The sequence below is a fragment of the Dendrobates tinctorius genome, unplaced genomic scaffold (assembly GCF_039654945.1).
Source record: "Dendrobates tinctorius isolate UK_male_01 unplaced genomic scaffold, ASM3965494v1 ptg000003l, whole genome shotgun sequence".
Classification (NCBI taxonomy): domain Eukaryota; kingdom Metazoa; phylum Chordata; class Amphibia; order Anura; family Dendrobatidae; genus Dendrobates; species Dendrobates tinctorius.
The window spans coordinates 70005153-70032891 of NW_027361671.1; the positions used below are offsets into that span (position 1 = coordinate 70005153).

General features: G+C 46.0%; 1 protein-coding gene across 1 annotated transcript; it reads right to left on the reverse strand.

Moving 5' to 3' along the window:
• Positions 1-1881: 1881 nt before the first annotated feature.
• PPIC (peptidylprolyl isomerase C) lies at positions 1882-27739 on the reverse strand. Its single transcript, XM_073556497.1, has 5 exons — positions 27508-27739; positions 26163-26276; positions 19690-19783; positions 8377-8561; positions 1882-2095 (listed from the first exon to the last, which is right to left on the reverse strand). Exons 1-5 carry the CDS (start codon positions 27598-27600, stop codon positions 1961-1963), a joined length of 621 nt encoding a protein of 206 aa, XP_073412598.1. The 5' UTR covers positions 27601-27739; the 3' UTR covers positions 1882-1960.

Below are 27739 nucleotides of genomic sequence, written 5' to 3' on the forward strand. Positions count from 1 at the left end.
ATCCCTCCGCCACCAAATATGACAGTAGATATCTTACAATCTGGCAGCGTTCTCCAATCATTCACAAAATCCAGATTTGTCTATCAGACTGACGGATGGTACGATGTAATTCACCTACCTATAGAACACATTTCCGTCGCTCAGTGACCGAGTGCTTGGTATCACCAAAACTTGACATGGTGACCTGAGGCTTGTATACCGCTGTTTGACTACGGAAATTTACTGCATGAAGATCCTGCTGCTCATATATTGTACCACATATGGATATGTGATTGTGTCCTGAGGAAGAAGCTCTGTCACTTTGAAAACACGTTGAATAAAAATCGCATGTTTAATAAATCCCTGAGAACTGATGTCTTCAATAATCGGCAGCACAGAAGGTGTCCACAAATTGTCCGATTCTTCAAATCACAATCTAAGACACGGGGAACCCTGCTAAATTTTGAGCCCATCTTCAGCAGCCCCCCCGGGAAACAGGAAATGGAGAGGCGGCAGGGGAGCGCGGTGCTCTGTAAAGGGAACATTAGTAAAACCCATTAATTGGTAAAAGGAATAAGCTCCTGAAGAAATGATTGAAAAGCCCCGTCCTTCCACTGGGGTCACCGCAGGCTGTACAGGAGGACATGACTGTGACTCCATTCCTGATGTGTGTTCCAGCTTTCCGTCTGCCAATCTGCATCACATACCGCACATTGCTCCCTTGGTTTCTCAGAAACATCTTCTGCGATAGTCGGAGTCATGTTACACTTTGAAAAAGAAAACTTCTGCGTGATCTGTCACCAGGTGTAAGCTGCCCTACCGGCCCTGTGACCGAGGAGTCCAATGCAATCATTCGCTGCTTTCTCTCTCTATATATACATACGGTATAGATACAGTAATCAGCAGCGTATGTATATATACATACGGTATATATATAGCATTTTGCGTGGGAAGCTGTGGACACCATAATAGTGTGTGGGATCATCATCCTGTATGGGAGGTTGTGTGACACACCTTACTATGTGGGGGCCATCATACTGTGTAGGGAGCTAGGTATACTGTATGGGGGAACTGTGGGGAGTTACGGGATCATCGTACTGTGAGGACATCATACTGATGAATGGATGTGGGAGGATGTACTGTGGGGTTTTTCACTGGGCATTCTCACCATATGTGTGGGGAGGTGTCACTGTGCAGGCAGTACACTGTGGGAGATCAGTGTGGGGAGCTCACTGTAGAGGTTTTTATACTGCAAACGGGGGCATTTTGAAGGCTAACTTACTGTATGGGGGCAAAGAAAGAGGTATCTCAATGGGGGAACGCAGTACATACCGCAACAGATGTCCCTCTCACTGTGCTTAAGGCTGTGTGCGCACGTAAGCTTTTTTTTGCGTTTAAGCGTTTTTACTGGCAAAAACGCTTACAAGAAACATCCCATTCATTTGAATGAATTCCGCACTTTTTGTGCATATTAATGCGCTTTTTTCCCGCGAAAAAAAAAACGCATCATGGTAAAAAACGCATCATGCTCATTAATTTTGCGGAAAAATCCGCATTTCTAACTATATTCTATGAGACGGGACGCTCCGGAGGAAAAAAAAAATCGCATTTTCTGGGAAGGAGTCCGTTTTTTTGTCAGGAATTTTCTGCATACGTGGGTACATAGCCTAAAAGTTGGGAGCTACGCTCTTCTCTTACTATGCCTTGTGCCCTGACCACATCCACAATTGTTTTTTTTTTCTTTTCTGGGAGGCGGGGGGCTGGATCGGTAAAATGGACTTAGTGTGGAATGCCACGATTTCGATGTACGCCTCTGCTGCTACCCTTACGGTTTCACGGGGACCTAGAACATATCTAGGTTCATTGGGTTTGCTTCATAGTACTTGGGTACACTTTACAAAGTCTGATAAACATATTTACATTTATTATTCATCCTTTACAAAAAAAATAGTATGAAATGTTTCCCTGCTTTTCTAGACTTCTAATCTTTCCAATCTTCCACTTCAACCACGAATGGTTCCTTCACTGTGATTTGCCCACTCTCCGCAATGACGCAGTCCTGTAAAGGGCGGTCTTTGTCATCTGTCGGCTGGAGCTCTATGCCATGGACCACAGCCTGGTAGACAAAAGAAGAAAGATGGCAGTGCTAGGTTAATGGCAGCAATAGTGGACTGTGGTAAAGCTCTTGTCAGCTTATTCCCCAGCCATTAATCAGCATTCTAGACTGTAAATAAATGTACAAGTGGATACACCGCCATCATCTATAAAGTTTTTGCTTAGTAAATGTATCCATTATATACACAAAGATTTAATATAAAAAATGTCAAAAAACAAGTAGCACCACTAAAATGCATCCCTATACCAATATGTCGGCCTACTTTATTAGTCTCGTCATCATGTGCATGAACCCAATAAAAATGGAGCCCCGTACATTGAATGGCCTATTGTGACCCACAAAAAATGATCAAAATAGGACATGGACCGAGTTTAGCAGAATGGACACACGGATCTATTATACTCTAAAAAAAAATTGAACACGTTCTTGGTAAACATGGCGGATTTTCAAACTGTGAATTCCCAACACAATCTGCCTATGTAACACAGCTACACTGCAGGTTGTAAAATCTTTAAAGCGAGCGCTCAGAATTATGTGGATGAGATTTATTAATATCTGATCTGCGCGGCTGATAACACTGCGCAACAAATTTCAGGGACGTTTTTGTCCCCTGAGAAAATTTTATTGTATCTTATAGATTTTGATATGCTGAACACAAATATGTCATAAAACACAAAAGTCTGTATTGCGTAAGGTTTTTAACCCCTTCATGACCAGAGCTTGTTTCAATTTTTTTGTTTTTCGCTCCCCTTCTCTCCAGAGCCATAACTTTTTTTTTTTTTTTTTTTTTTTTTCCCCATCAGTATTGCCATGAGAGGGCTTAGTTTTTGCCGGACGAGTTGTACCTTTGAACGACACCATTGGTTTTACCATGTCGTGTACTCGAAAACGGGAAAAAAATTCCAAGTGCGGTGACACTGCAAAAAAAGTGCAATCCCACACTTGTTTTTTGTTTGGCTTTTTTGCTAGGTTGACTAAATGCTAAAACGGACCTGCCATTATGATTCTCCAGTTCATAGACACCAAACATGTCTTGGTTCTCTTATCTAAGTGGTGAAAAAAAATTACAAAGTTTGCTTAAAAAAAAAAAAAAAAAAATTGCGCAATTTTCCGAGACCCGTAGCGTCTCTATTTTTCGTGATCTCGGGTTGGGTGCAGGCTTCTTTTTTGAGTGCTGAGCTGACGTTTTTATTGATACCACGTTTGTGTAGATACGTTCTTTTGATTGCTAGTTACTGTATTTTAATGCAATGTCGCGGCGACCAAAATAACGTAACTCTGGCATTTTGATTTTTTTGTTATCGCTGCGCCGTTTAGTGATCAAGTTAATTCTGAATGCGGCGATACCAAATATGTGTAGGTTTGCTTTTTTTTTTTTTTAATTTGATTGGGGCGAAAGGGGGATGATTTGCCATCAACAACCATAGAAGACTCGAGGAGACCTCTGGTTGTGATGGCAACACAGCGATGACCCCCCCGGTCACGTGACAGAGGGTCGTCGCTGCTCGTATTTCCGGACCGGTGTCCGGAAGTGCATTTAAATGCCCGCTGTCAGAGTTTGACAGCGACATTTAACTACTTAATAAGCGCGGGTGGATCGCAATTCCGCTCGCGCCTATTGCGGCTTTGAGATGGGTTCACCGTCGGAGCCCACCTCAAAGTGGGGGATACTGCCAGCTGACGTACTATTCCGTCAGCTGGCAGTAAGGGGTTAAGAAACAACAGTTTATAGTCTACATTATGACGACCGAGACACTACATACATGTGCATCGATGTCAGTAGCAAAAGCAATTGTTCAAAAGTGTTTTGCAGAAGACTTTCATTTATAATCCACGTCAGATGCTTCTCAAATAAGATTCCAGCAGTAGTCAGCCAGCATTGACGTAGTCCACTTTCCCTGGTACCTTTTCTCCATCAGCGCAATGTCTTGATGAAATCTTTCGTCGTTGACGGCACCAAGAATGGCTGGAAAAAAGTCCAAGTGAGAATGTAGAAAATGCATTTTTAGTGACATATTGCATTTCATCAAATGATATGATGTGAGCATGTCGTTCACGAGTTGTTCAAAGTTCGGTGCCCTGCTGTTGCCAAGGAAGTTGAAGGTCACATTTTTAAAGGCTCTCCATGCCACTTGTTCAACACCTTCCAAAAGACCATCAAAGCTACTGTCATTCATTATATCTCTGATCTGTGGGTCAATAAAATTACCTTCTTTGATCTTTGCATCATTTATTCTTGGAAATTTCTGTCGCAATTAAGAAAAGGCTTCTGATTCTTTGTTCATTGCTTTGACAAAATTCTTCATAAGCCCAAGTTTAATATGCAAAGGAGGGAGAATATCTTTGCAGGATCAACAAGAGAATTATGTTTAACATTCTTCTGTCCAGCAACCAGGTTTTCGTGGACTGGCCAGTCCTTTCTGTTATGAACGGGTCACCGAGGAGGATGTCAGGAACAGGCTAAGCCACCTGGAAACCAAAGAGGTTGGTAACTCAGCGGATTGCAGACCCCTGATCCTAACAACACAACTAGCAGTAGCCGTGGAGCGTTCCTACGATGCCCTAGACGCCTCGGCACAGCCGGAGAACTAACAGCCTAAAGCCAGAAAGGTGAAATCTAAACTGCCCTGGAGCAGATCCCCAAAGGAATAGATAGCCCCCAAACATATATTGTCGGTGAGACAAGATTAGATGCAAAGGATTAGCAAAAGAATCACTTAACTGAACCATGCAGATCAGGCAGGAGACAGAAGAACTCAAAATGCACAAGGAGGAAATCACCAGCAACCACTAAGGGAAGCCTGCTCACTTATATGCTCCCAGCCAGTAATCCCAGATTCCCAATCATCGTCGTCAGGTGGCAAACTTCCATCAAACTGGCCAGCTCCACTACTCCCAGTAACCACCAGAGGGAGCTCCGACTCAGAAGTCTGAGCAAGGGAATTCACAACACCTTTCTGTAATAGTGCATTTCTCGTGCACAACTGACCCACTCACAAATAAAGCAACAATAATTGGTATATCCAAGCTGCAGTCCAAGAAGAAGTGCAACAACTTTAGATCACCACATATGCTCCAGTTATAATTTCTATAATTAATGTGGGTCAACAGTAACTCCATATTCTCATATGTTTCTTTCATGTGTACGGCATGTCCAATAGGTATAGAAGGAAAGATATTTCTGTTGTGTAGTAAAACAGCCTTCAGCCTTAAAACTGACGATTCAATGAACAATCGCCATTCCTTTGGGTCATGTTCGCATCCAAGAGCACCAAACAACTCCAAGACGTTGTTGCAAAAGTTAAGTGTCAACTGCGAAAAACAGAAACTCTTGTTCCTGGTAATAAGAGATTCCGTTCTTGTAGCCTTGATCCCAATAATTCTGCCTGCCTCTTTGACAATTTCAAATCTCTGACCAAGTCACTCAGATCAGCTTGACCAAACAGATGTGGATTAGATGTAGAAGGCTCAAAGTCTGGGTCTGCAGCAGTTTGATTTTCCACGGACATTGTTAGTTCATCTTCGTCGTCCGCCATTGTCCATACTTTGGGCGGCTTTGGATCATGAAGACTTTCATCGTGTGGCACTGGGCTTATGGCTAAAGGAAGATTTGGATATTCTATTGATTTCTTGTTCTTTGATGAATATCCTGTTACATTTGTAAGGCAGAAGTAGCAATCTGTTACATGATCTCTCTGCTCTCTATATCATTGGGACAGGGAACGGCATTGAAGGTCGTGATCCATTTAGCCATGCTCTAAGGCTTCTAGAACAAGATGCACAGCATGTATGAGGTGTCCACTGTTTGTCCTGATCCCCAATTGAACATTCAAAGTATAGTTCATATGCTTTTTTATCAAGTGGAGTCATTTCCTTCTTTTGTGCTTTCATTGTATATTCTCTGCATATGTAGCAGAAATTATTACTGCTGTTGAGACACCGACGCGACATTTCAAAATAAATCTTCAGTTTTTAAAATGAAAAGTATTCAGGCGAATCGCATATATGATAGTAACTAGATGGAGGCCTGATGCTATTGCATCGGGAGGGCGGTAATGTCACGATGGGGGCAGGCTTTGCAGCGTTGAGAATCTCTCCCCCATGTGCTCACCCACCTATCCACTCTCTCTTTCCCAATGTGCTGACTTCTCCCGTTTGTGCTCTCTTGAGATCGCAGAGGATACATTTTGTGAGGTAAAATATTGTTTAAAAACAGTCAGTCAAATATTTTACCTCACAAAATGAATCCTCTGTGACCCCCTGCTGTAATGTTAGTATTGTCTTTTGATTCCTCCCCTGCCCAGGAGATGTGGTGTGCTCTGTACACAGTCAGCCGAATGATTCTATGCACCTGCGCGGAATTCGCTTATGCTTGCATATGTGTAGATTAGCGATTTATGTTATTTCAGTGGAAAATTCAGAATATACTGTTTCATATACGAGTTTTTCGAATTATAACAGAATATAATGTTTCGTATCATTTCTCAAAAACCTTACGTAAATCTGAAAGTCATTTCTGAGATCAGCATGAAAAAATATCAGGAACACTCAAAATTGTCCGAGGGACAAAACTTTTGTAACACAGTGTAATATATTCAGCTGTGGTTTTTCACTTATGCAAATCAACAAAAAAAAATCTGCAGTTTCTACAAGGAAGGCTAGGTCCAGACAAACACTTAGGAGATATGTGTCCGACAGTGAGCACAGTCAGGAAGGATGCCGAGGCATCAGTCCACCATAGGGATCCACTGTAAGGAATTGTTTCTTTGCCGTGGCCCTTTGTATAGGAAAGCGTAATCTGATGCGCTATTCTATACAATGAAACAATCATGCAATCACATAGTGTCCAGACGGAGGTCTAAAGAACACACTTTAGGCCCCAATCTGGAGATAATGGTCACCAATAGCAGTGTTACAGTATTTGTTGGGAAACGTTCCCTATTAGTGATGAGTGAACATACGGTAAGGTGTTATCTGAACATGCTCATATGCTAACAGAGTGTCTTCAGTGTGCTAGAAAAATAATGTTTGAGTCCCTGCATCTGTATGTCTCACGGCTGTTCGACAGCCTCAACACATGCAGCGATTGCCTGTTTCTTAGGGCCCCGTCACACATAGCGACTCACCAGCGATCCCGACAACGATATCAACTTGTCAGGATCGCTGGTGAGTCGCTACATGATCGCTGGTGAGCTGTCAAACAGGCAGCTTCACCAGCGATGCCGAGCGCATGGCGTCGCTGTGTACTTTAGTTACCAGCACGCTGATGCAGGGAGCTGGTAGTTAACGTACACATCGGGTTTCTAAGGGGCGTGTGTCACTTAGAAACCCGATGTGTACCTTGGTTACCAGCTCCCTGCTTCAGCGCGCTGGTAACTAAGGTACACATCGGGTTTCTAAACACCGCCCGGTGCTTAGAAACCCTGCATTTACCTTAGTTACCAGCGCACTGATCGCTGGTCTCCCACCTGTCACATGCAGTGATGCATGCTGGCCAGCGGGAGACCTGCGATCAAAAAAATGTCCTGGCTATTCCAGGACGATCAGCGATAACCGGCAGGGGGGCCGGTCGCTGGTCAGTGTCACACACAGCGATCTCGCTGGTGAGATCGCTGTTGCGTCACAAAACTTGTGACTCAGCAGCGATCTCGCTAGCGAGATCGCTATGTGTGATGGGGGCTTTAGACCATGGTTCCCCAACTCCAGTCCTCAAGGCCCACCAACAGATCATGTTTTCAGGATTTCCTTTGTATTGCACAGGTGAAGCAATTATCACCTGAGCAATACAAAGGAAATCCTGAAAACATGATCTGTTGGTGGGCCTTGGGGGCTGGAGTTGGGGAACCCTGTCTTAGACAATCCCTGCATATGTTGCGGTTGTCGAACAGCCATGAGACATGCAGCCACGGGTCTCGAAGTTATTATTCAAGCATGATTGCTCATCCCTATGCTGTAGCCTGTTTGCACAGACGCAGTGTGCACCTAGTCTTAGTTGTGTAAAAATTATTATTTTTTTTTTATAACCTTTATTGCAGGAAAAAAGATGCTATGATATGGTGTAAGTTTTAAACTGGAAATCCGCACTGCTGTTTATAAAGCCATAGATTTCAGACCAGAAACTAAGACCGGTACTGAAAAAAGCGAATACGAATGCAGACTTGGGCAGTTCAAACTGATCTCTGCTATCCATTAGGGGAGAAATGTAAAGTTTTGCACACAAAATATCCACCTGTTACCTTCATGAGTTTTGTAAGACAGAAAAGTGCAGACGTATTCCTTACCATGCCATCTAAAACTTTGCCAAAAACGACATGCTTTCCATTCAGCCATAGGGGTCGCGTTGTGGAAATGAAGAACTGAGATCCATTTGTATCTGGCCCCGCATTGGCCATGCTCACCCACCCAATGCCGTAATGCTTCAGCTTAAAGTTCTCGTCTGGAAACTCGTCTCCATAGATGCTTCTTCCTGCAACAGGATCATGATCACTGCTAGAACATCCTAAATATATTGAGTCTCAGAATGATGGCACAAAACATGTATATTAATATAATTACAATTTCTACATGATGTGTGGGACAAACCCTATGCATATGTGAGGCAGCAGCTGCCACAACCTTTACGCTGGAGGACTTGGTACAAACACATAGTCGGCAGAGCGTAATGCTAAATGGTTTATTTAGGTGAGGTTACAGTAGGAGCTTATTTAGCACTGGGTGCTTTCTAGATATGGAACCACCTAAGGTCTCATACATATGGCCATATTACAGGTCTCAGCATGGATCCACAATAACTGCAGCAATAGGATTCTAATTGTCCTCGTCTGTTTCTCACACCGGCACATGCAGGTATATTTTCAAGGTTCCTTGAAGTAAAAAACTAAACATAACAATCTCCACTATGTGCAGTTTCTGAAGTGTTTCCACTATAAGCATTGTGCGTATAGTGAATACAATGCCTTATGGAGGCCTTGAACTACAGTAGCACAGTGCCAATGGGTCTGTTAGTTTTAATGTGCTGACCTAACAGCAAAGCCCTGTACATATAGTGCCTTGCGAAAGTATTCGGCCCCCTGGAACTTTTCAACATTTTCCCACATATCATGCTTCAAACATAAAGATACCAAATGTACATTTTTCGTGAAGAATCAACAACAAGTGGAACACAATTGTGAAGCTGAACGAAATGTATTGGTTATTTTATATTTTTGTGGAAATACATAAACTGGAAAGTGGGTTGTGAGCAATATTATTCGTCCCCTTTACTTTCAGTGCAGCAAACTCACTCCAGAAGTTCATTGTGGATCTCTGAATGATCCAAGGTTGTCCTAAATGACTAATGATGATAAATATAATCCACCTGTGTGTAATCAAGTCTCCGTATACAGTTAGGTCCATATATATTTGGTCAGAGACAACATTTTTCTAATTTTGGTTCTAGACATTACCACAATGAATTTTAAACAAAACAATTCAGATGCAGTTGAAGTTCAGACTTTCAGCTTTCATTTGAGGGTATCCACATTAAAACTGGATGAAGGGTTTAGGAGTTTCAGCTCCTTAACATGTGCCACCCTGTTTTTAAAGGGACCAAAAGTAATTGGACAATTGACTCCAAGGCTATTTCATGGACAGGTGTGGGCAAGCCCTTCGTTATGTCATTCTCAATTAAGCAGATAAAAGGCCTGGAGTTGATTTGAGGTGTGGTGCTTGCATTTGGAAGGTTTTGCTGTGAAGGAAACAGGCGGTCAAAGGATCTCTCCATGCAGGTGAAACAAGCCATCCTTAAGCTGCAAAAACAGAAAAAAACAATCCGAGAAATTGCTACAACATTAGGAGTGGCAAAATCTACAGTTTGGTACGTCCTGAGAAAGAAAGAAAGCACTGGTGAACTCATCAATGCAAAAAGACCTGGGCGCCCATGGAAGACAACAGTGGTGGATGATCGCAGAATAATCTCCATGGTGAAGAGAAATCCCTTCACAACAGCCAACCAAGTGAACAACACTCTCCAGGAGGTAGGTGTATCAATATCCAAATCTACCATAAAGAGAAGACTGCATGAAAGTAAATACAGAGGGTTCACTGCACGGTGCAAGCCACTCATAAGCATCAAGAATAAAAAGGCTAGACTGGACTTTGCTAAAAAAAAACCATCTAAAAAAGCCAGCAGAGTTCTGGAAGAACATTCTTTGGGCAGATGAAACCAAGATCAACCTCTACCAGAATGATGGAAAGAGAAAAGTATGGCGAAGGCGTGGTACAGCTCATGATCCAAAGCATACCACATCATCTGTAAAACACGGCGGAGGCAGTGTGATGGCTTGGGCATGCATGGCTGCCAGTGGCACTGGGTCACTAGTGTTTATTGATGATGTGACACAGGACAGAAGCAGCCGAATGAATTCTGAGGTATTCAGAGCCATACTGTGTGCTCAGATCCAGGCAAATGCAGCCAAGCTGATTGGTCGTCGTTTCATACTACAGATGGACAATGACCCAAAACATAAAGCCAAAGCAACCCAGGAGTTTATTAAAGCAAAGAAGTGGAATATTCTTGAATGGCCAAGTCAGTCACCTGATCTCAACCCAATTGAGCATGCATTTCACTTGTTAAAGACTAAACTTCAGACAGAAAGGCCCACAAACAAACAGCAACTGAAAACCACCGCAGTGAAGGCCTGGCAGAGCATCAAAAAGGAGGAAACACAGCGTCTGGTGATGTCCATGAGTTCAAGACTTCAGGCAGTCATTGCTTTCAACCAAGTACTAGAAATGAACATTTATTTAATCTGTCCAATTACTTTTGGTCCCTTTGAAAACAGGGTGGCACATGTTAAGGAGCTGAAACTCCTAAACCCTTCATCCAATTTTAATGTGGATACCCTCAAATGAAAGCTGAAAGTCTGAACTTCAACTGCATCTGAATTGTTTTGTTTAAAATTCATTGTGGTAATGTCTAGAACCAAAATTAGAAAAATGTTGCCTCTGTCCAAATACATATGAACCTAACTGTAAATGCACCTGCCCTGTGATAGTCTCAGGGTTCTGTTTGAAGCACAGAGAGCATCATGAAGACCAAGGAACACAACAGGCAGGTCCGTGATACTGTTGTGGAGAAGTTTAAAGCTGGATTTGGTTACAAAATGATTTCCAAAACTTTAAACATCCCAAGGAGCACTGTGCAAGCGATCATATTGAAATGTAAGGAGTATCATACCACTGCAAATCTACCAAGACCCGGCCGTCCCTCTAAACTTTCATCTCAAACAAGGAGAAGACTGATCAGAGATGTAGCCAAGAGGCCCATGATCACTCAGGATGAACTGCAGAGATCTACAGCTGAGGTGGGACAGTCTGTCCATAGGACAACAATCAGTCGTACCCTGCACAAATCTGGCCTTTATGGAAGAGTGGCAAGAAGAAAGCCATTTCTCAAAGATATCCATAAAAAATGTCATTTAAAGTTTGCATCAAGCCACCTGGGAGACACACCAAACATGTGGAAGAAGGTGCAACTGGTCAGATGAAACCAAAATCGAACTTTTTGGCAACAATGCCAAATGATATGTTTGGCGTAAAAGCAACACAGCTCATCACCCTGAACACACGATCCCCACTGTCAAACATGGTGGTGGCAGCATCATGGTTTGGGCCTGCTTTTCTTCAGCAGGGACAGGGAAGATGATTAAAATTGATGGGAAGATGGATGGAGCTAAACACAGGACCATTCTTGAAGAAAACCTGTTGGAGTCTGCAAAAGACCTGAGACTGGGACGGAGATTTGTCTTGCAACAAGACAATGTGCTAGGAACGGTGAAACGCACTAAATAAAAATAATAAAGTGCGTTCGCCGCTCGGGGTCCACTGTGCAGTAGGTGATATAACCGCTGCTAAGTGGTGGCAGGAGCAATATGGCGGTAATGTGCACGGGGTTAAACTTCACCCAGGTGCGCAGAGCAATCTCAGTTAAGTCACAGAGATGCAAAAACAAACACAAATACAAAGACTGAGCCTGTTGAGGACACAGTACTCAGTATAAATACACACACGGTATCCGGTCACAGGAGTAGCCCAAGACGGCGGCACTACGTCTGTCTAGACCTACCGTGTGTGCGGCGTCGCAGCTGCGGACGCTAAGGAGAGCTGCTACTGCAGCGCGGCATGGACACTGCCGCTAAACGACAATGCTATGACGCAAGCGCAATGTCGGACGCTAGCAGCTGTGGATGTTGCAGCAGAGGAGTGCTGGCACTGATTCTAACTCAGTCCCTGACCACATACGTAATATCAGAGGGAAGGGGTTTTGTAATGAGTCATTCACCAGAATCATGCATCCGTCCTCATACATACAGCAGCAAGTAAGTCTATACTAGCGCATGGCGGAACAGCCATGCGTGCCTTTTATAGCAGCCGGGACCTTCCGCAAGCCTCCAGATCTCTGAAATGGACCAATGAGATCAGGAGCGGGACCTGAGCACATGACTCGTCCCATGAGCATGCTCAATAGGAAGACAGAAGGACTTAGCCTCAGGAGAGATTTGCTGCAAGGCAATCTCCTCTGCAGTAAAGAGCAGGAGACTGCAGAATGTGAGGGTCTGGATCCCTGCGAAGTAAACGCAGAAATCCGACTCCTAACACAATGATCCCAAACATAAAGCAAAATCTACAATGGAATGGTTCACAAATAAACGTATCCAGGTGTTAGAATGGCCAAGTCAAAGTCCAGACCTGAATCCAATCGAGAATCTGTGGAAAGAGCTGAAAACTGCTGTTCACAAACGATCTCCATCAAACCTCACTGAGCTCGAGCTGTTTGCCAAGGAAGAATGGGCAAGAATTTCAGTCTCTCGATGTACAAAACTGATAGACATGCCCCATACAACTTTCAGCTGTAATTGCACCAAAAGGTGGCGCAACAAAGTATTAAGTTAAAGGGGCCGAATAATATTGCACGACCCACTTTTCAGTTTTTGAATTTCCACAAAAATTTAAAATAACCAATAAATTTCGTTCAACTTCACAATTGTGTCCCACTTGTTGTTGATTTTTAACCAAAAATGTACATTTGGTATCTTTATGTTTGAAGCATGATATGTGGGAAAAGGTTGAAAAGTTCCAGGGGGCCGAATACTTTCGCAAGGCACTGTAGACCCTGTACTGCAGTTATAGCTGGAACATTAGTCTGTTTCCCTCCCCTGAGGATCTCTCACAGTGTTACACCGCTCCGCCATACTCACCCGGCCTCCGCTCCCACGCCGCAGTCGCCCTCCGCTCCCACGCCGCAGCCTCTCTCCACCCGACGGCCGCGGCGGTCACCTGAGACAGACCCGCGACCGATGCCTTCCCTGCATGCTATGCGCATGCGCCATAGGCCGCGGCCGCGCCTCCTTCCTGCTTCTTATGCTCCGGCTGTGCCCTGACCCGGAAGCACATTTGGACCAATGGCTGACCAGACGGGGCCATATCAGGCCACTTCCCCCTGAGGGAGGCGCCTGATCGTTGTGTTTCCTGACACTCTGGCCTCGCTCCATCGTGCACACTCTGCTCCTGCAGTTCCTGTCTCGGCTGCTCCTCACAGCAGCTTCTCAGTCCTGCTACCCGTGTTCCTGCCGTCCTACTCCAGTCCTGCCTTCACTGTTCCTGCCGTCCTACTCCAGTCCTGCCTTGTGTTCCTGCCGTCCTACTCCAGTCTTGCCTTGTGTTCCTGCCGTCCTACTCCAGTCCTGTCTTCAGTGCTCCTGCCGTCCTACTCCAGTCTCAGTCTTACTCCGGTCCATCCTGAGCCGCCCCTCTCGGTACCGGCTACCGTGGTACTCGAACCCCTGGGCCTGCTCCTAACGGTCCCTGTATAGGGGTCGGTTCCACCTGGCAGCTCGCCCGGGGTCCCTCGGTGCCACGGTCCAGAGGGTCCACTCTCGGAGCTCCCGCTCCTGACCACCCACGCTAACAGTACGATCAGGCCATGGACTCCGCCGGTACTACGGCTGCTACCCAGAAAGAGTTGCTATTCCTACGGGAGAATCAGGGGCGCATTATGTCAATCATGAAGTCGATGGACACCCGTTTGTCGGCCTTACAGGTGGCCGATCCTGGAAATGCCACTCAGCTGGCCAGTCTCCAACAGGAGCTGGGCCAGCAGCAAGATACTCAAACCCACATTTTGTCCTACATGGCCTCCTTTGATAGTCGCTTGTCGGCCCTCCAGGCTGCCGCTGCAGTGCCGACTCCTCCCCCTGCGTCTGCTGCTCATCCGACGCCCCGCCTCGCCAAGCCGCCTCGTTTCACCGGGGATCCCAAGCTCTGTAGGGGGTTCTTAAATCAGTGTAGTCTCCACTTTGAATGGCTGCCGCAGCAATATCCCTCGGACCGGGCCAAAGTGGCCTTCATCATGTCCCATCTGGAGGGAGAGGCCCTTTCTTGGGTAAACCCGCTCTGGGAACGTGACGACCCGGTCGTTTCGAGTCTCCCGGTTTTCCTGGATACGTTTCGTAAGGTTTTCGATGAGCCGGGCCGGTTAGCCTCTCTCACTGAGTCACTCTTTAACTTACACCAGGGCTCTCTCACGGTCGGACAGTACGCTATTCGCTTTCGCACTATTTCCTCTGAGCTCGGCTGGAATAACGCAGCTTTGGTGGGGGCATTCTGGCGCGGTCTTTCTAGTAAAATAAAGGATGAACTCGCTGGTCGAGATACCCCGTCCACCTTAGAGGACCTTATCTCGCTGGCTACCCGCATTGACCTGCGCTTCCTGGAGCGCGCTCGGGAGTCAGTGAGAGACAGGCGCTCCTCCAGGTCAGTTCCTCCTTTCACTCAGTCGGCCAGCTCACGTTCAGTCGGATCTTCTTCCCTCTCTTCGGGTGAGCCCATGCAGATAGATCATCTCAGGTTGGCCGAGTTACGTCAGAGAGAGTGACGGGCACAAGGTCTGTGCCTCTATTGCGGTCATTCGTCACACTATATCCGCACCTGTCCTAAGAGACAGGGAAACGACTCCACCTAGGTCAGGTAAGAGAGGCCTTCCTAGGTGATGATGATGATTCCTCTCAACCCCTTACGATTTCTGTGCTTTTGGTTTCAGGAGGGAGGCGTGGTTCCGAGGTGGCCTACGTGGATTCGGGCTCAGCGGGTAACTTCATTCGGCCGGAAGAGGTAGACAAATACCAAATTCCTGTAGTCACTCTATCTAACCCAATTCAGATTGCCACCGTGGATGGCAAACCGCTACAGGTGACCGTCACCTTGGTCACTGAAGAGGTGGAATTGCAAATCGGAGCCTTACATCGAGAGAAGATAGCCTTTTACGTTTTACCTAAGCTCTCTCACGCCATTCTACTCGGTCTTCCATGGTTAAGGACTCATCAGCCTGTTCTCGACTGGTCTTCTGGGGAGATACTCCGCTGGGGGCACCCGTGCCAAGCTCGCTGTCTGACTCCTGTCCGCCTGGCGGCCGCTCCACGGTCACCTCCAGACCTCCCGGGTCTTCCTCCAGCTTACAGCTCCTACGCCGATGTTTTTGATAAGAAGGAAGCAGAGGTCCTCCCTCCACACCGGCCGTTTGACTGCCCAATTGAACTTGTTTCTGGTTCAACCCCCCCAAGGGGCAGAATCTACCCTCTGTCTCCCGTGGAGACCACCGCCATGTCCGAGTACGTCCGAGAGAACCTCACCAAAGGCTTTATACGGAAATCCTCTTCGCCCGCGGGAGCCGGGTTCTTCTTCATCAAAAAGAAGTACGGGACTCTACGGCCATGCATTGACTATAGAGGCTTGAATGAGATTACCATCAAGAACAGGTACCCTCTTCCACTCATTCCGGAACTGTTTGACCGTCTCAGAGGGGCTCGGGTCTTTACCAAGCTGGACCTCAGAGGAGCCTACAATCTGGTCCGTATCCGTGCAGGTGACGAGTGGAAGACCGCTTTCAACACTCGAGATGGCCATTACGAGTACCTGGTCATGCCCTTCGGTCTTTGCAATGCTCCTGCAGTCTTTCAAGAGTTCGTCAACGAGATCTTCCGGGATCTCTTGTACTCCTGTGTGGTCGTGTACTTAGACGACATCCTCGTCTTCTCGCCAGACCTCTCGTCCCACAGAAAGAGTGTCCGCCTGGTGCTTCAGCGTCTTCGGGAGAACCGTCTGTATGCAAAGATCGAGAAATGTCTCTTCGAACAGACCTCTCTGCCATTTCTGGGATACATTATCTCCGACGCTGGTCTAAGGATGGATCCCGAGAAGTTGTCTGCCATCCTCAAATGGCCTCGCCCCGTCGGATTAAAGGCGATACAACGATTCCTCGGGTTCGCCAACTATTACCGGCAATTTGTCTCCCACTTCTCCGTGATCACAAGACCCATTTCTGTGCTCACCCGTAAAGGGTCTACTTCCAAGGATTGGTCTCCTGAGGCAGAGGAGGCCTTTCTGTCCCTAAAACGGGCTTTCTCCACGGCTCCGGTCCTGCATCGCCCTGAGAGCGATCGACCTTTTGTACTCGAGGTGGACGCTTCCTCGACTGGTGCCGGGGCGGTGCTGTCCCAGAGAACCACCTCCGGTCGCCTGCACCCTTGTGACTTCTTCTCGAAGGCCTTTTCTCCATCCGAGTGTAACTACTCGATCGGTGACCGGGAACTTTTGGCCATCAAGTTGGCCTTGGAGGAATGGCACCACCTCCTGGAAGGAGCTGTCCATCCTTTTGTCATCTTCTCGGACCACAAGAATCTGGCCTATCTCCAGTCTGCCCAGAGACTAAACCCTCGCCAGGCCAGATGGTCTTTATTTTTTGCCCGATTTGATTTCGAGCTCCGATTCCGTCCCGGCAGCAAGAATTCCAAAGCCGACGCCCTGTCCAGGGTCTTCCAACCACACGAATCCACGGAGGAACCGTCACATATCATTGATCCCACTAGGATCATCACCGTGGCTCCAGTGAACTGGCTCACTCCTCCGCCTGGCAAGACGCTTGTGCCAGAGAATCTCAAGCAAAAGGTTCTTCTATGGGGGCACTCCTCCAAACTGGCCGGCCATGCTGGAACTAAGAAGACCCTTGATCTTATCAAACGTCACTACTGGTGGCCCTCACTTCGCCAAGATGTACTCGATTTTGTGGCTTCTTGTCCATCCTGTGCAAAGAACAAGGTACCACGGAGATCTCCGTCTGGCTTGTTGCTTCCGTTGCCTGTCCCTACGGTTCCTTGGGAGAACATCGCCATGGATTTCATCACCGACCTACCCTGCTCTGCGGGCTGCTCAGTCATTCTGGTGGTGGTGGATCGTTTTTCCAAGATGGCTCACTTCATCCCTCTGCCCGGTCTTCCCTCAGCGCCGGAGCTGGCCGAGATCTTCATTCATCAAGTCTTCAGGCTTCATGGACTACCTCGACGCATTGTGTCTGACCGAGGGGTTCAGTTTACCTCCAAGTTCTGGCGTTCGCTTTGTAAGCTTATGAACGTTTCCCTCGACTTCTCCTCGGCCTACCATCCACAGTCCAACGGACAAGTAGAGCGTACCAACCAGACGCTTACGGGATACTTACGCCACTTCTCTAACGCCCACCAGAACGATTGGGTCAGCTTACTCCCCTGGGCAGAGTTCGCTTATAACAACCATGCTGGTGAGTCTTCGGCCAAGTCTCCGTTTTTCATTGTTTTTGGCAGACATCCTGGTGTCCCTCTTCCGATAACCCCTGCCTCTGAGGTACCCGCGGCCAATGCCTTGTCCTCGGAATTTTCTAAGATTTGGGCTGAGACCAACACATCACTCAAGAGATCCGCTGATCAGATGAAGAACTATGCAGACAAAAAGAGGTTGGATTCTCCTCCGTATCGTGTTGGCGACAAGGTCTGGCTCTCCTCCAAATTCGTCCGACTAAAACTGCCCTCCTACAAGTTGGGTCCACACTACATCGGTCCGTTTGAAATTCTGGGACGTATTAACGAAGTTGCCTACAAATTGAGGTTGCCTGCTTCGCTCCGGATCCCGAACACCTTTCACGTCTCTCTCCTGAAGCCTGTGGTGCTGAATCGTTTCCATTCCTCGCTTGATCTTGGTCCTCAGCCGGTGGGTGCCGACAACGTTTTTGAAGTGCAGGACATCCTCGCTGTGAAAAGGGTTAGAGGTAGGACTTTCTTTCTCGTTGATTGGAAGGGCTTTGGTCCTGAGGAGAGATCCTGGGAGACTCGGGAGAATATTAATGCTCCCCGTATCCTCAAGAGGTTTCTTGTTAATCTCCGGGGGGGGGCGGCTTAGGGGAGGGGGTACTGTTACACCGCTCCGCCATACTCACCCGGCCTCCGCTCCCACGCCGCAGTCGCCCTCCGCTCCCACGCCGCAGCCTCTCTCCACCCGACGGCCGCGGCGGTCACCTGAGACAGACCCGCGACCGATGCCTTCCCTGCATGCTATGCGCATGCGCCATAGGCCGCGGCCGCGCCTCCTTCCTGCTTCTTATGCTCCGGCTGTGCCCTGACCCGGAAGCACATTTGGACCAATGGCTGACCAGACGGGGCCATATCAGGCCGCTTCCCCCTGAGGGAGGCGCCTGATCGTTGTGTTTCCTGACACTCTGGCCTCGCTCCATCGTGCACACTCTGCTCCTGCAGTTCCTGTCTCGGCTGCTCCTCACAGCAGCTTCTCAGTCCTGCTACCCGTGTTCCTGCCGTCCTACTCCAGTCCTGCCTTCACTGTTCCTGCCGTCCTACTCCAGTCCTGCCTTGTGTTCCTGCCGTCCTACTCCAGTCTTGCCTTGTGTTCCTGCCGTCCTACTCCAGTCCTGTCTTCAGTGCTCCTGCCGTCCTACTCCAGTCTCAGTCTTACTCCGGTCCATCCTGAGCCGCCCCTCTCGGTACCGGCTACCGTGGTACTCGAACCCCTGGGCCTGCTCCTAACGGTCCCTGTATAGGGGTCGGTTCCACCTGGCAGCTCGCCCGGGGTCCCTCGGTGCCACGGTCCAGAGGGTCCACTCTCGGAGCTCCCGCTCCTGACCACCCACGCTAACACACAGTTTGTATGCTTACAGTATAAAAGTGCCCCAGCGTCGCTTGGAGATGGAGAAATAATCTGTATAAGATTCTGTTAAAAGCCCTGGAAATAATAGCAGTAGCCTATGAAATGATAGAGTGCAAATATGGCTAGGCGTACTATTTTAAATGCATCTTACTAAATGCTCCTTATTAGAGATGAGCAGATTGCTTTGTGTAACCCTGGATCACGGTCCTGGTCATTGCTCTGTGGCCAAGGACAGGAACGCGGTGTTGCCCTTTAGGATCCCAGGCTCAGCTAATGATTTGCAGGGCTGGCAGTTATCTGTCAGAGGCCACTGGCTCAAAAAGGCTACTCCGGACAGACTTGGCGCAAACCACTCTGTCTGGCAGATTTAAAAAGAACTCCGGCCTTCACCATTTATCAGCAGTTTGGTCTAAAAAATGACATCACGCCAAGTTGGGAAATCAAACACAGCATAGGGTACCTGGAAATTCACACAGCTCCTGTCGATGGCTAGAGAACACAGAGCTGGACCGGGGTTGCACAAAGCGATCCCCTCATCTCTACTCCTTATATGTGTACTTTAATAAGTCATGAAAAGAGATGTAAGTCTGTACCTCCAGTGCCATCTCCGGCTGTGAAATCTCCCCCTTGGATCATAAAGTCTTTGATGACTCTGTGGAACTTGCTGCCTTTATATCCATAACCTTTCTGAAATGAAGAAACCGAGAAAACACATCAATAGTAATGTCATCAATGTTATGTATAGACCTGTTCTCACCAGGCTTTAGCTAACACGCGGGAGTCATAGGGCTCCACAATTAGGCCTAATTCAGATGTCTGTAATTTTCCATGTATAAAATTGTTCAATTTTCATCAGTTTTCGTAGTGTTTGGTCAGTGTGTCAGGTTTTATCTTCAGTATTTGGTCAGAATTTTTTTTTTTTACTTATGCACAAATGAATTAAATGGGTTGTCCACTACTTAGACAACCTTTTCTTGAACTAAATATTTAGCCCCGATAAAATAAAAAACCTATACTCACCTCCTGCGCCAGCACAGTTCCAGCAATGTCAGCATTTCCCCTTCATATTAAACGGCGCAAGTTTCTTCTAGCAGTGCAGGGGTTAAACTACTCATTGGAGAGCTCCTGGAAGCTTACCTGCCTTATGGCTCTCAGCTATTCACTATTGGCCACTCCCCTCTGCTATAAAAACTGGACTCTGTCAACTAAACATTACCAGAGTTAGCTTCATGCTGCATGGTTCAGGAGTTGGTGGGTGTGTTGTTTGAGAAGGCGTTTGGTGGATTTATCAAGGACTATTGCTAAGTTTTGGTTGTGTGCAAATCCTCTCCTCCTGCTTTAGTTTTTGCCATCCTTCACTCCCCGGTGCCTCCCTCTGTTGTTTGTTGCATTTTTGTGATTGGTATTTTCCATTATCCCTGTTCTTATTATCTTGTTAGTCTGGTTGGTGTATAGCCAAGAGACAGATTAACTGACAATTAAAATACTGTAAAGCAAGAATACACATTCAAAAATAGAATAGTTTATTTTTATCAATTAACAAAATGGAAAATAAATGAATAAAAGTGAAATCTAAATCAAATCAATATTTGCTGTGATCACCATTTGCCTTCAAAATAGCATCAATTCTTCTAGGTACACTTGCCCAAAGTCAAGGGATTTTGTATTATTATAGTCAGGAGCATGGGTAATCAATTATACTAAACAGGTGATAATCATCATTTTCATATGGAGATTGAAAGTCATTAACTGAAACAGAAACAGCTTTGTAGGGGGTCTACAACTGGGTGAGGAACTGCTAAACTCTGCTACAAAGGTGAGGTTGCAGAAGACCATTTCATGTCACAGGTCATACACCATGGCAAGATTGACCACAGCAACAAAACACAAGGTAATTATTCTGCATCAGCAAGGTTTCTCCAAAGAAAGATCTCCAAGCAGACTGCCGGATTTTCACGATTTACAATTCAAGCTCTTTTGAAGCACCCAAGAAATGAGCAATGTTGAGAACCGTAGACACAGTGGTCGGCCAAGAAAAATCAGCAGATGAAAGACACATCATGCTTATTTCCCTTCCAAATTGGAAGATGTCCAGCAGTACCATCAGCTCAAAACTGGCAGCAACCAGTGATATTAGAGAAGTAGAAAATACCAGCTCACCAATGCTCCAAGCATGCAGAGGCGCGGAATTCGTGGGATCACAAATATATGAGGAAAAAAGGAGGTTCCAGCTTCATAAGATTGCATGATCTTTATTAGGAATATTGATTAAAAATTCCATAGTACTGTGAGCAACGTGTTTCGAATGCCAACTGCTTTCTTTGTCAAAGCTTTTTTCTTCAGCAACCAATGATACCAGCTACACCCATCTAGTGTTCAAAGCAGTCTGGCAACAAGTGGTCTTCAAGAAAGAATTGTAGCCAAAAAGCCATACCTGCGACATAGAAACAAGGAAAAGCGAACAAAGTCAGCAGGCGCTCTGGAGTGATTAGTCAAAATTCAAAATATTTGACTGTAAGAAAAGGCAGTTTGTTTGCCAAAGGGCTGGCGAGCGGTACAAGAATGAGTGTCTGCAGGCAACAGTAAAGCAGGCTCCTTGCAAGCTTGGGGCTGCATTTCAACAAATGTAGTGGGGGAATTGGTCAGCATTAATGGTGTCCTCAATGCCAACAATTATAGGCAGATACTTAACCACATCATGCAATATCATCAGGGAGGCATCTGATTTGTTCCGTATGTATTCTGCACCAGGACAACGGCACCAAACATATAACCAAAGCAATGAAAAACTATCTTCAGGGTTAAGAAGAACAAGTAGTCCTGAAAGTGATGCTGTGGCTCCCACAGATTCCTGATCTCAACATCCTTCAGTCTGTGTGGGATTACATGAAGTGACAGAAGAAGAATTTTAACAAGTCTACATTCAAAAAAGATCTGTGGTTAGATCTCAAAGATGTTTGGAACAACCTTCCTGCAGAATTCCTTCAAAAACTATGTCTAAGTGTACCTAGAAGAATAGATGCACTTTTGAAGGCAAAGTGTGGTCACACCAAATAATTATTGTAGGTTTTCATTTTGCTCATTCAATTGAATTTTGTTAAAACAAAATTCAAAACAAAAGCAGGAAACTAAAAATGTCTGTGTTCTTACACGGATACAGCAAGAACATGTTGGTAGCTATTCCTCAAGTATCTGTCAAATGAATAAATTATAGTCTATAGGTCACAAATGTTTTAAATGGATACCTAAGGGTAGCCATACATATTGGATATCAGTATATTGAGTATATGGTTGAATAAATGATCTTTTGGTGATCAAATGTTTTGGTGACACAGCCAAACAAATTTTAGCCCATGCTGGAAGTTAAAATCACTCAGACTATCCACATATGATAATGACAATTAATGATAATTGAGAAAGATCATTGTGAACTAGTGACTATCAGATGAAAATCGGTTAAAAATATCATTCATTGTTGAATTTCACCAGTGATCATTTTGGTTGAAATCCAGTGTTAGGATCAGAATTGGACTAAACTGTATAGCACTCTTAAGAAGTAATTGTCCTTTCAACAATCTTTGCATAAATCAATCGCACATGTGAATATTTGAAACTTTGTAATATATTTTATAAGAGAAATCTGCTTCATTCTCCACTTATGAGACACTTCTGATCCTCCCCTGCCTACTGAACTTGTCATTCACTCTGAAAAAAAAAAAAGTCAACTGCACAGACTGCCAGTACACTGAGGAGTCAGATTACAGAGCTTATTATACTCTATGGAGAGGGGAGGATGTGTGATGAGCAAATTGAGAAAACAGGCAGAGAAAGACGCAGAAATAACATGCTGAGCTTTTTAAGGAATCCTTTACGTTACTCCAGATCTGGATTCACATCTACACTGCTCAGTACGGCTGTATAAGTTCCTTTATGCTACTGCTGCTTCTGTCTGTGTATGACTAAAGAGCAGTAATTCCTATTTCGGAGTGTGCTGTGTATGGCAGAGATCATAGCAGCTATTCTTTTACCACCAACTCAAAGTCAATTACAAATTAAGAGACCAAGCCTGCAGAGGGGAACACTGTGTAAAAATGAAGGACACAAGATATATAATGACCAGATATAGTGCTAATCCTCATGAACATGCTCAAGACAACTTACTCTGAAAAGTTACTTGAAAGTACAGTTTCCCTTTAACAGTGCTCTCCATAGGCTATAATGGGACCTGTTTGACGGATTTGTATAAGCTCAAAATGAAAAATGGATCCCGCATTGGCCTACACTGCAGGTGATGGATGCTATGTAACTTGTATGGCTGGAGCTTTTCCTGGTGTAAATGTTGAATAGATAGAAAAAGAAAACCCAATGTGAATATGGCCTACCGCTAAGGATATTAGTGGAAGTGGATATTGAGCCTTAGACAACACAAATTTGGAAAAAGCACATCAGCCTGGAGGTTTATTAATATACGCTTATTATAAGAAGGTGGCTTGATCTGAAATAGAAACAGAGATGGCTTTGTGCACATTCGGATCGGCTGCCAGCTGCTCCTGACATTATCCATACAGTAAACAGGCGCTTCCCTGTCAGAGGCGGAAGATGTGAGTCATGTTTATGGCCATCAACCATGTTTCCATGTCATGTCCGATAATTGATGTATCATTCAACCATCTTTACAGGACAGAGCCGAATGCACGGAGCTACTGGTGGAGGAGCACAGGTCATATACTATAAGGGATATCGCAGGAAACACCATTCACAGACCAGGACGAAAACAGGGAAAAAGTGTAGGGTGTGCAAGTGTCCACCAATCAGATTTCAGCTCTTGAGGAATCTGAGTTATGAGAGCTGGAATCAGATTGGCTGCTATAAGCTGAAGACTTCAAACCCGCAAGGGCAGGGCCCTCACCCTTCTGTACCAAACTGTCATTGCAAGTTGTTCACCTTAATTTACATCTGTAGTTTGCATGTACCCCCTTGGAATACCACAATGGAATCAATCGTGCTCTAAAAATAAATAATAAGCTATTCTTTTCTTCCTATTTCGCTAAATCTACCCATTATGAGCCCACAGACCCCAGTCGCGTCTGATAGACCCGCTGAAAATGGTTCCACTTAGGTGTCTGTTTTCCAAGGTGTGATCGTGGCCTAATGCTGTCTGCCTTCTAGTAATGGGAAAAATCATTACAATGGTGAACAGATACAACTGTGTAAAACATCACCACTCCTCTTCTAAGTTCTGCGATATCCAATCCCTGTTTTTCTTCTCCCTCATTGGATCACAGCAATGAAATGGACAGTCCCGAATGTCACATGAAGGTCACTGAGTGAGTCCATTGATTAGGTTTTCTTGTGGTGGTTCTGATTTTTGGTCAGTATGTCAATTTGTACCAACAGTGAGCCATCCAAATAAATCCAAGCTTCTCCTCTTAAACAGTACGAAACGGACAGCACGCTAACGTCTACCTTGTGTTATTCTACGTTTTTCATGGACTCAATGAATGGACTATCTATGCTCATAGACTATGATGATTATGTGTTAATCCGTGAAAAACAAAAAATAGAACGCATACGTAAAAATGGACGTCTAAATGAGGATCAGTAATAGGGTCCGTCATTTCTCCCTCCCAAAAAAATAGCACAGCATGCCAAAATCTGTGATGGAAGCTCAGAAGCAGATGTGAGCACAGCCTTAGATTACCAGCGCTGAATAGGTCTCCATGGTTCAAAAGGACATGTTCCCAGCACCGAAGGAAAGTAGTTAAAACTTAGCCTTAATCATACAGGATACAAAATTGTCAGAATGTGCACACATTAAAAAAAAAACATAATGCTTATGAGTTTTGGGGAGAAAAACTCTTAATCATTGCTGACAGCTTGGTGTGGGGCACTTCATCAAATAGTAAAAGGCAAAAGGATCCACCTTCTGTAACCATGAATTCCATAACTGCATATATACAGTATTTTTCAGGCTATAAGTCTATAGAATGCACCCAGGTGTAGACACGTACAGACACACCCATTATAATCTATGGGGCTGAGCACATGTCCATCTTTTCACATGGACCGTGTGTCCGTGTGACCCACATGCAGACGTCTGTTTTTTTTCCAGCGGCACGGACGATAATGCGTACTGCACACATGCACATGGATGACATAAAGTGTGACATGACTGTGCCGTCCGTGACACACGCATCGGAATAGAATGCAGAATGGAAAATGAAAGATGTTTAGGTGTTAAAGATGTGCAAAGATAGCGCTAGATAGATATCTGTGAAATATATAATTTGTGCCTTGTGTACGTTAGCTACTATATGTGTAAAAATCTAATAAGTAAATGAAAAAAAAATTGTGTTGTCCCAACCATTTTTTGTAACCAGCAAAGGTAAAGCAGACAGCTGCGGGCTGATATTTTCAAGCTGGGAAGGTCCATGGTCATTGGTCCCTTCCCAGCCTAAAAATACCAGCCCACACCAAGTGGAGCATTACATTAGATGCTCCAATTCTGGTGCTTCACCTCGGCTCTTCCCGATTGCCCTGGTGTGTTGGCAATCGGGGTAATGGTAGTTGGAGTTGATGTCAGCTGTGATTTGTAAAACATCACAGCTGTCATCAAGCCCTGGTGTTAGGGATGGTGAGGTGTCTATCAGACACCCCAATTACTAACCCAGTAATAAAAAAACCTCTCCATTACTAACACCAGAGCTTGATGCCAGCTGTGATTTTTGACAAATCACAGGTGACATCAAACCTAAGTCTCATTACCCCGATTGCCAACGCACCAGAGCCATCGGGAAGAGCGAAGGCAAAGCACCAATTGCATTTAAAGGGAATCTGTCACCCCATTTTTCGAGTATCAGCTGCCGGCACCGCCATCAGGGACTTATCTACAGCATTCGGACACCATGGAGGAAACCTGACAGATCCCATCATAATCAATGGGGTCTATCGCGTGCTGTCCATGCGAATAATCAGTCCCAGAATGGAATCGTCTTCTTTTCCTATAACTGAACATAAAAAGAGACTTTCTGATGCAAATGTGAACATCGCCTAAGAAAATACTCACTTCTCCAGTTGCTAAAGTGACAAAGTTTTTCACAGTTTTTGGGACGACCTTTCCAAATAAACCAATGATAACGCGGCCGGCGTTCCTGTCACCTATCTGTATATCGAAGAAAACCTGCAAATAAAGACACTGGGTCATATGAGAGATTGGGGGACGTCACGCACATGAGCGGCCTGTGAGGTCTTATTTCTCACATCTTCCCAGCTGTCGGGGGAATGTGGCGGAGCGGTGTGATCGTGTTCCTGCAGTGTACCTGAATGTTACACCATGTAAGTAATGAGTAAAGGGCGAGAGAAACTCTCAAGGTCACATTGTTCACAATCCTAGCAGTTTGCCCTCAAGTCTTGGCAGAAGCGCGGACATTCCGGGATGAGGGGACTTCTCAGCTGTATGAGGTCAGCCATCTCTGAAGAGCAGCAGGACGAGGCCTGGGCCTGACGGGGACACGTCTGTGCGACTTGTCCGTGAGTGTCCGTCGTGTGACCACTGAAGAGCAGTGGTGCTGAGTCACATGGGATTCGCAAGGAAGTCCGAGGCCAGTGAGTCGCGTGCAACTTGCCACCAGTGACCAACATTGGAAACACTGGCGAGTGCAGTCCGCTGTTTTTCACGCGCTCATTGGTTTCCAGGGCCGTGTGCGATCCGAAAATCTGATCATACTGTGGCACACTGTGATTTTTTCCTCGGACTGACTCGGTCCAGGGAATAAAAATCAGACATGTGCGCAGCCCTTACACTGGTCTGAGTGCAATCTGTATTGTTGGATCGCACTCTGCCCAAAACTACGGCCATGTGCACGAGCCCTTGGTCTATAAAGTCACCATGATTGTGTGCCATGAAGTCTGTAACGTGGCATCTAATGATTGTCAGTGGGGATGAGGAACCCATAACTCAGAGACTGTTGCCAAAAAAATCCAATTTTTAAAGTGGTGGTCCAAGATATAATTGGGGCTGTTTTCCCAAATTCAGTGCCACATTAGCCCTTAGGCCATTCACTATGGCTGATGATAGCACTGTGCACTACGCAGCGTCAGACATCACAGGCGACATTTCACCAGTGGGGTGAGAGACATCGCAGGGTTATTATAGGCTCCTCAGCCTGGAATGTACAGATTCTTTATAACTGTGCCAGGACACTCCACTTCCCCAGTACCAGGCAGTGTCCGCAGTCCTGCACTGATCATGGGGGAAGTTGGGGGCCGCTGTGCCTGTGAGGCCAGAGATGAAGCAACCAGTGCAGGTGTGTGCCCTCCTCCTGCCAGCGGGCGATGCCCCCTATGCACCACATTACCTTGTGTGTGCCCTCCTCCTGCCAGCGGGCGATGCCCCCTATGCACCACATTACCTTGTGTGTGACCACCGGCCCCCGCTTCTTATAACAGTCCGCCCCCGGTACGGTGTGGAGGGTGCAGCACAGCAGGAGCAGCGCCCGGTACATCCTGCTCCCGGTCACAGCTGGCCAGATGTCAGCGCCCTGTGCTCCGCTCCCAGCCGCCAACGTCAGCACATGGGGAGGGAGGGGGTCTCGTTCCTGTGCGCGGGCGGCCCCGCCTCCGGTGCTGGACGGGGGGCGCGGG

What these genes read in the sequence shown, in the direction of transcription:
- PPIC (XM_073556497.1), bottom strand. Translation starts at nt 27,600, where the DNA reads ATGTACCGGGCGCTGCTCCTGCTGTGCTGCACCCTCCACACCGTACCG. An exon ending in GGCCGGTGGTCACACACAAG is followed by an intron (nt 26,277 to 27,507) that starts GTAATGTGGTGC and finishes CTTTATTTGCAG; the next exon opens with GTTTTCTTCGATATACAGAT. An exon ending in TCACTTTAGCAACTGGAGAA is followed by an intron (nt 19,784 to 26,162) that starts GTGAGTATTTTC and finishes TCTTCATTTCAG; the next exon opens with AAAGGTTATGGATATAAAGG.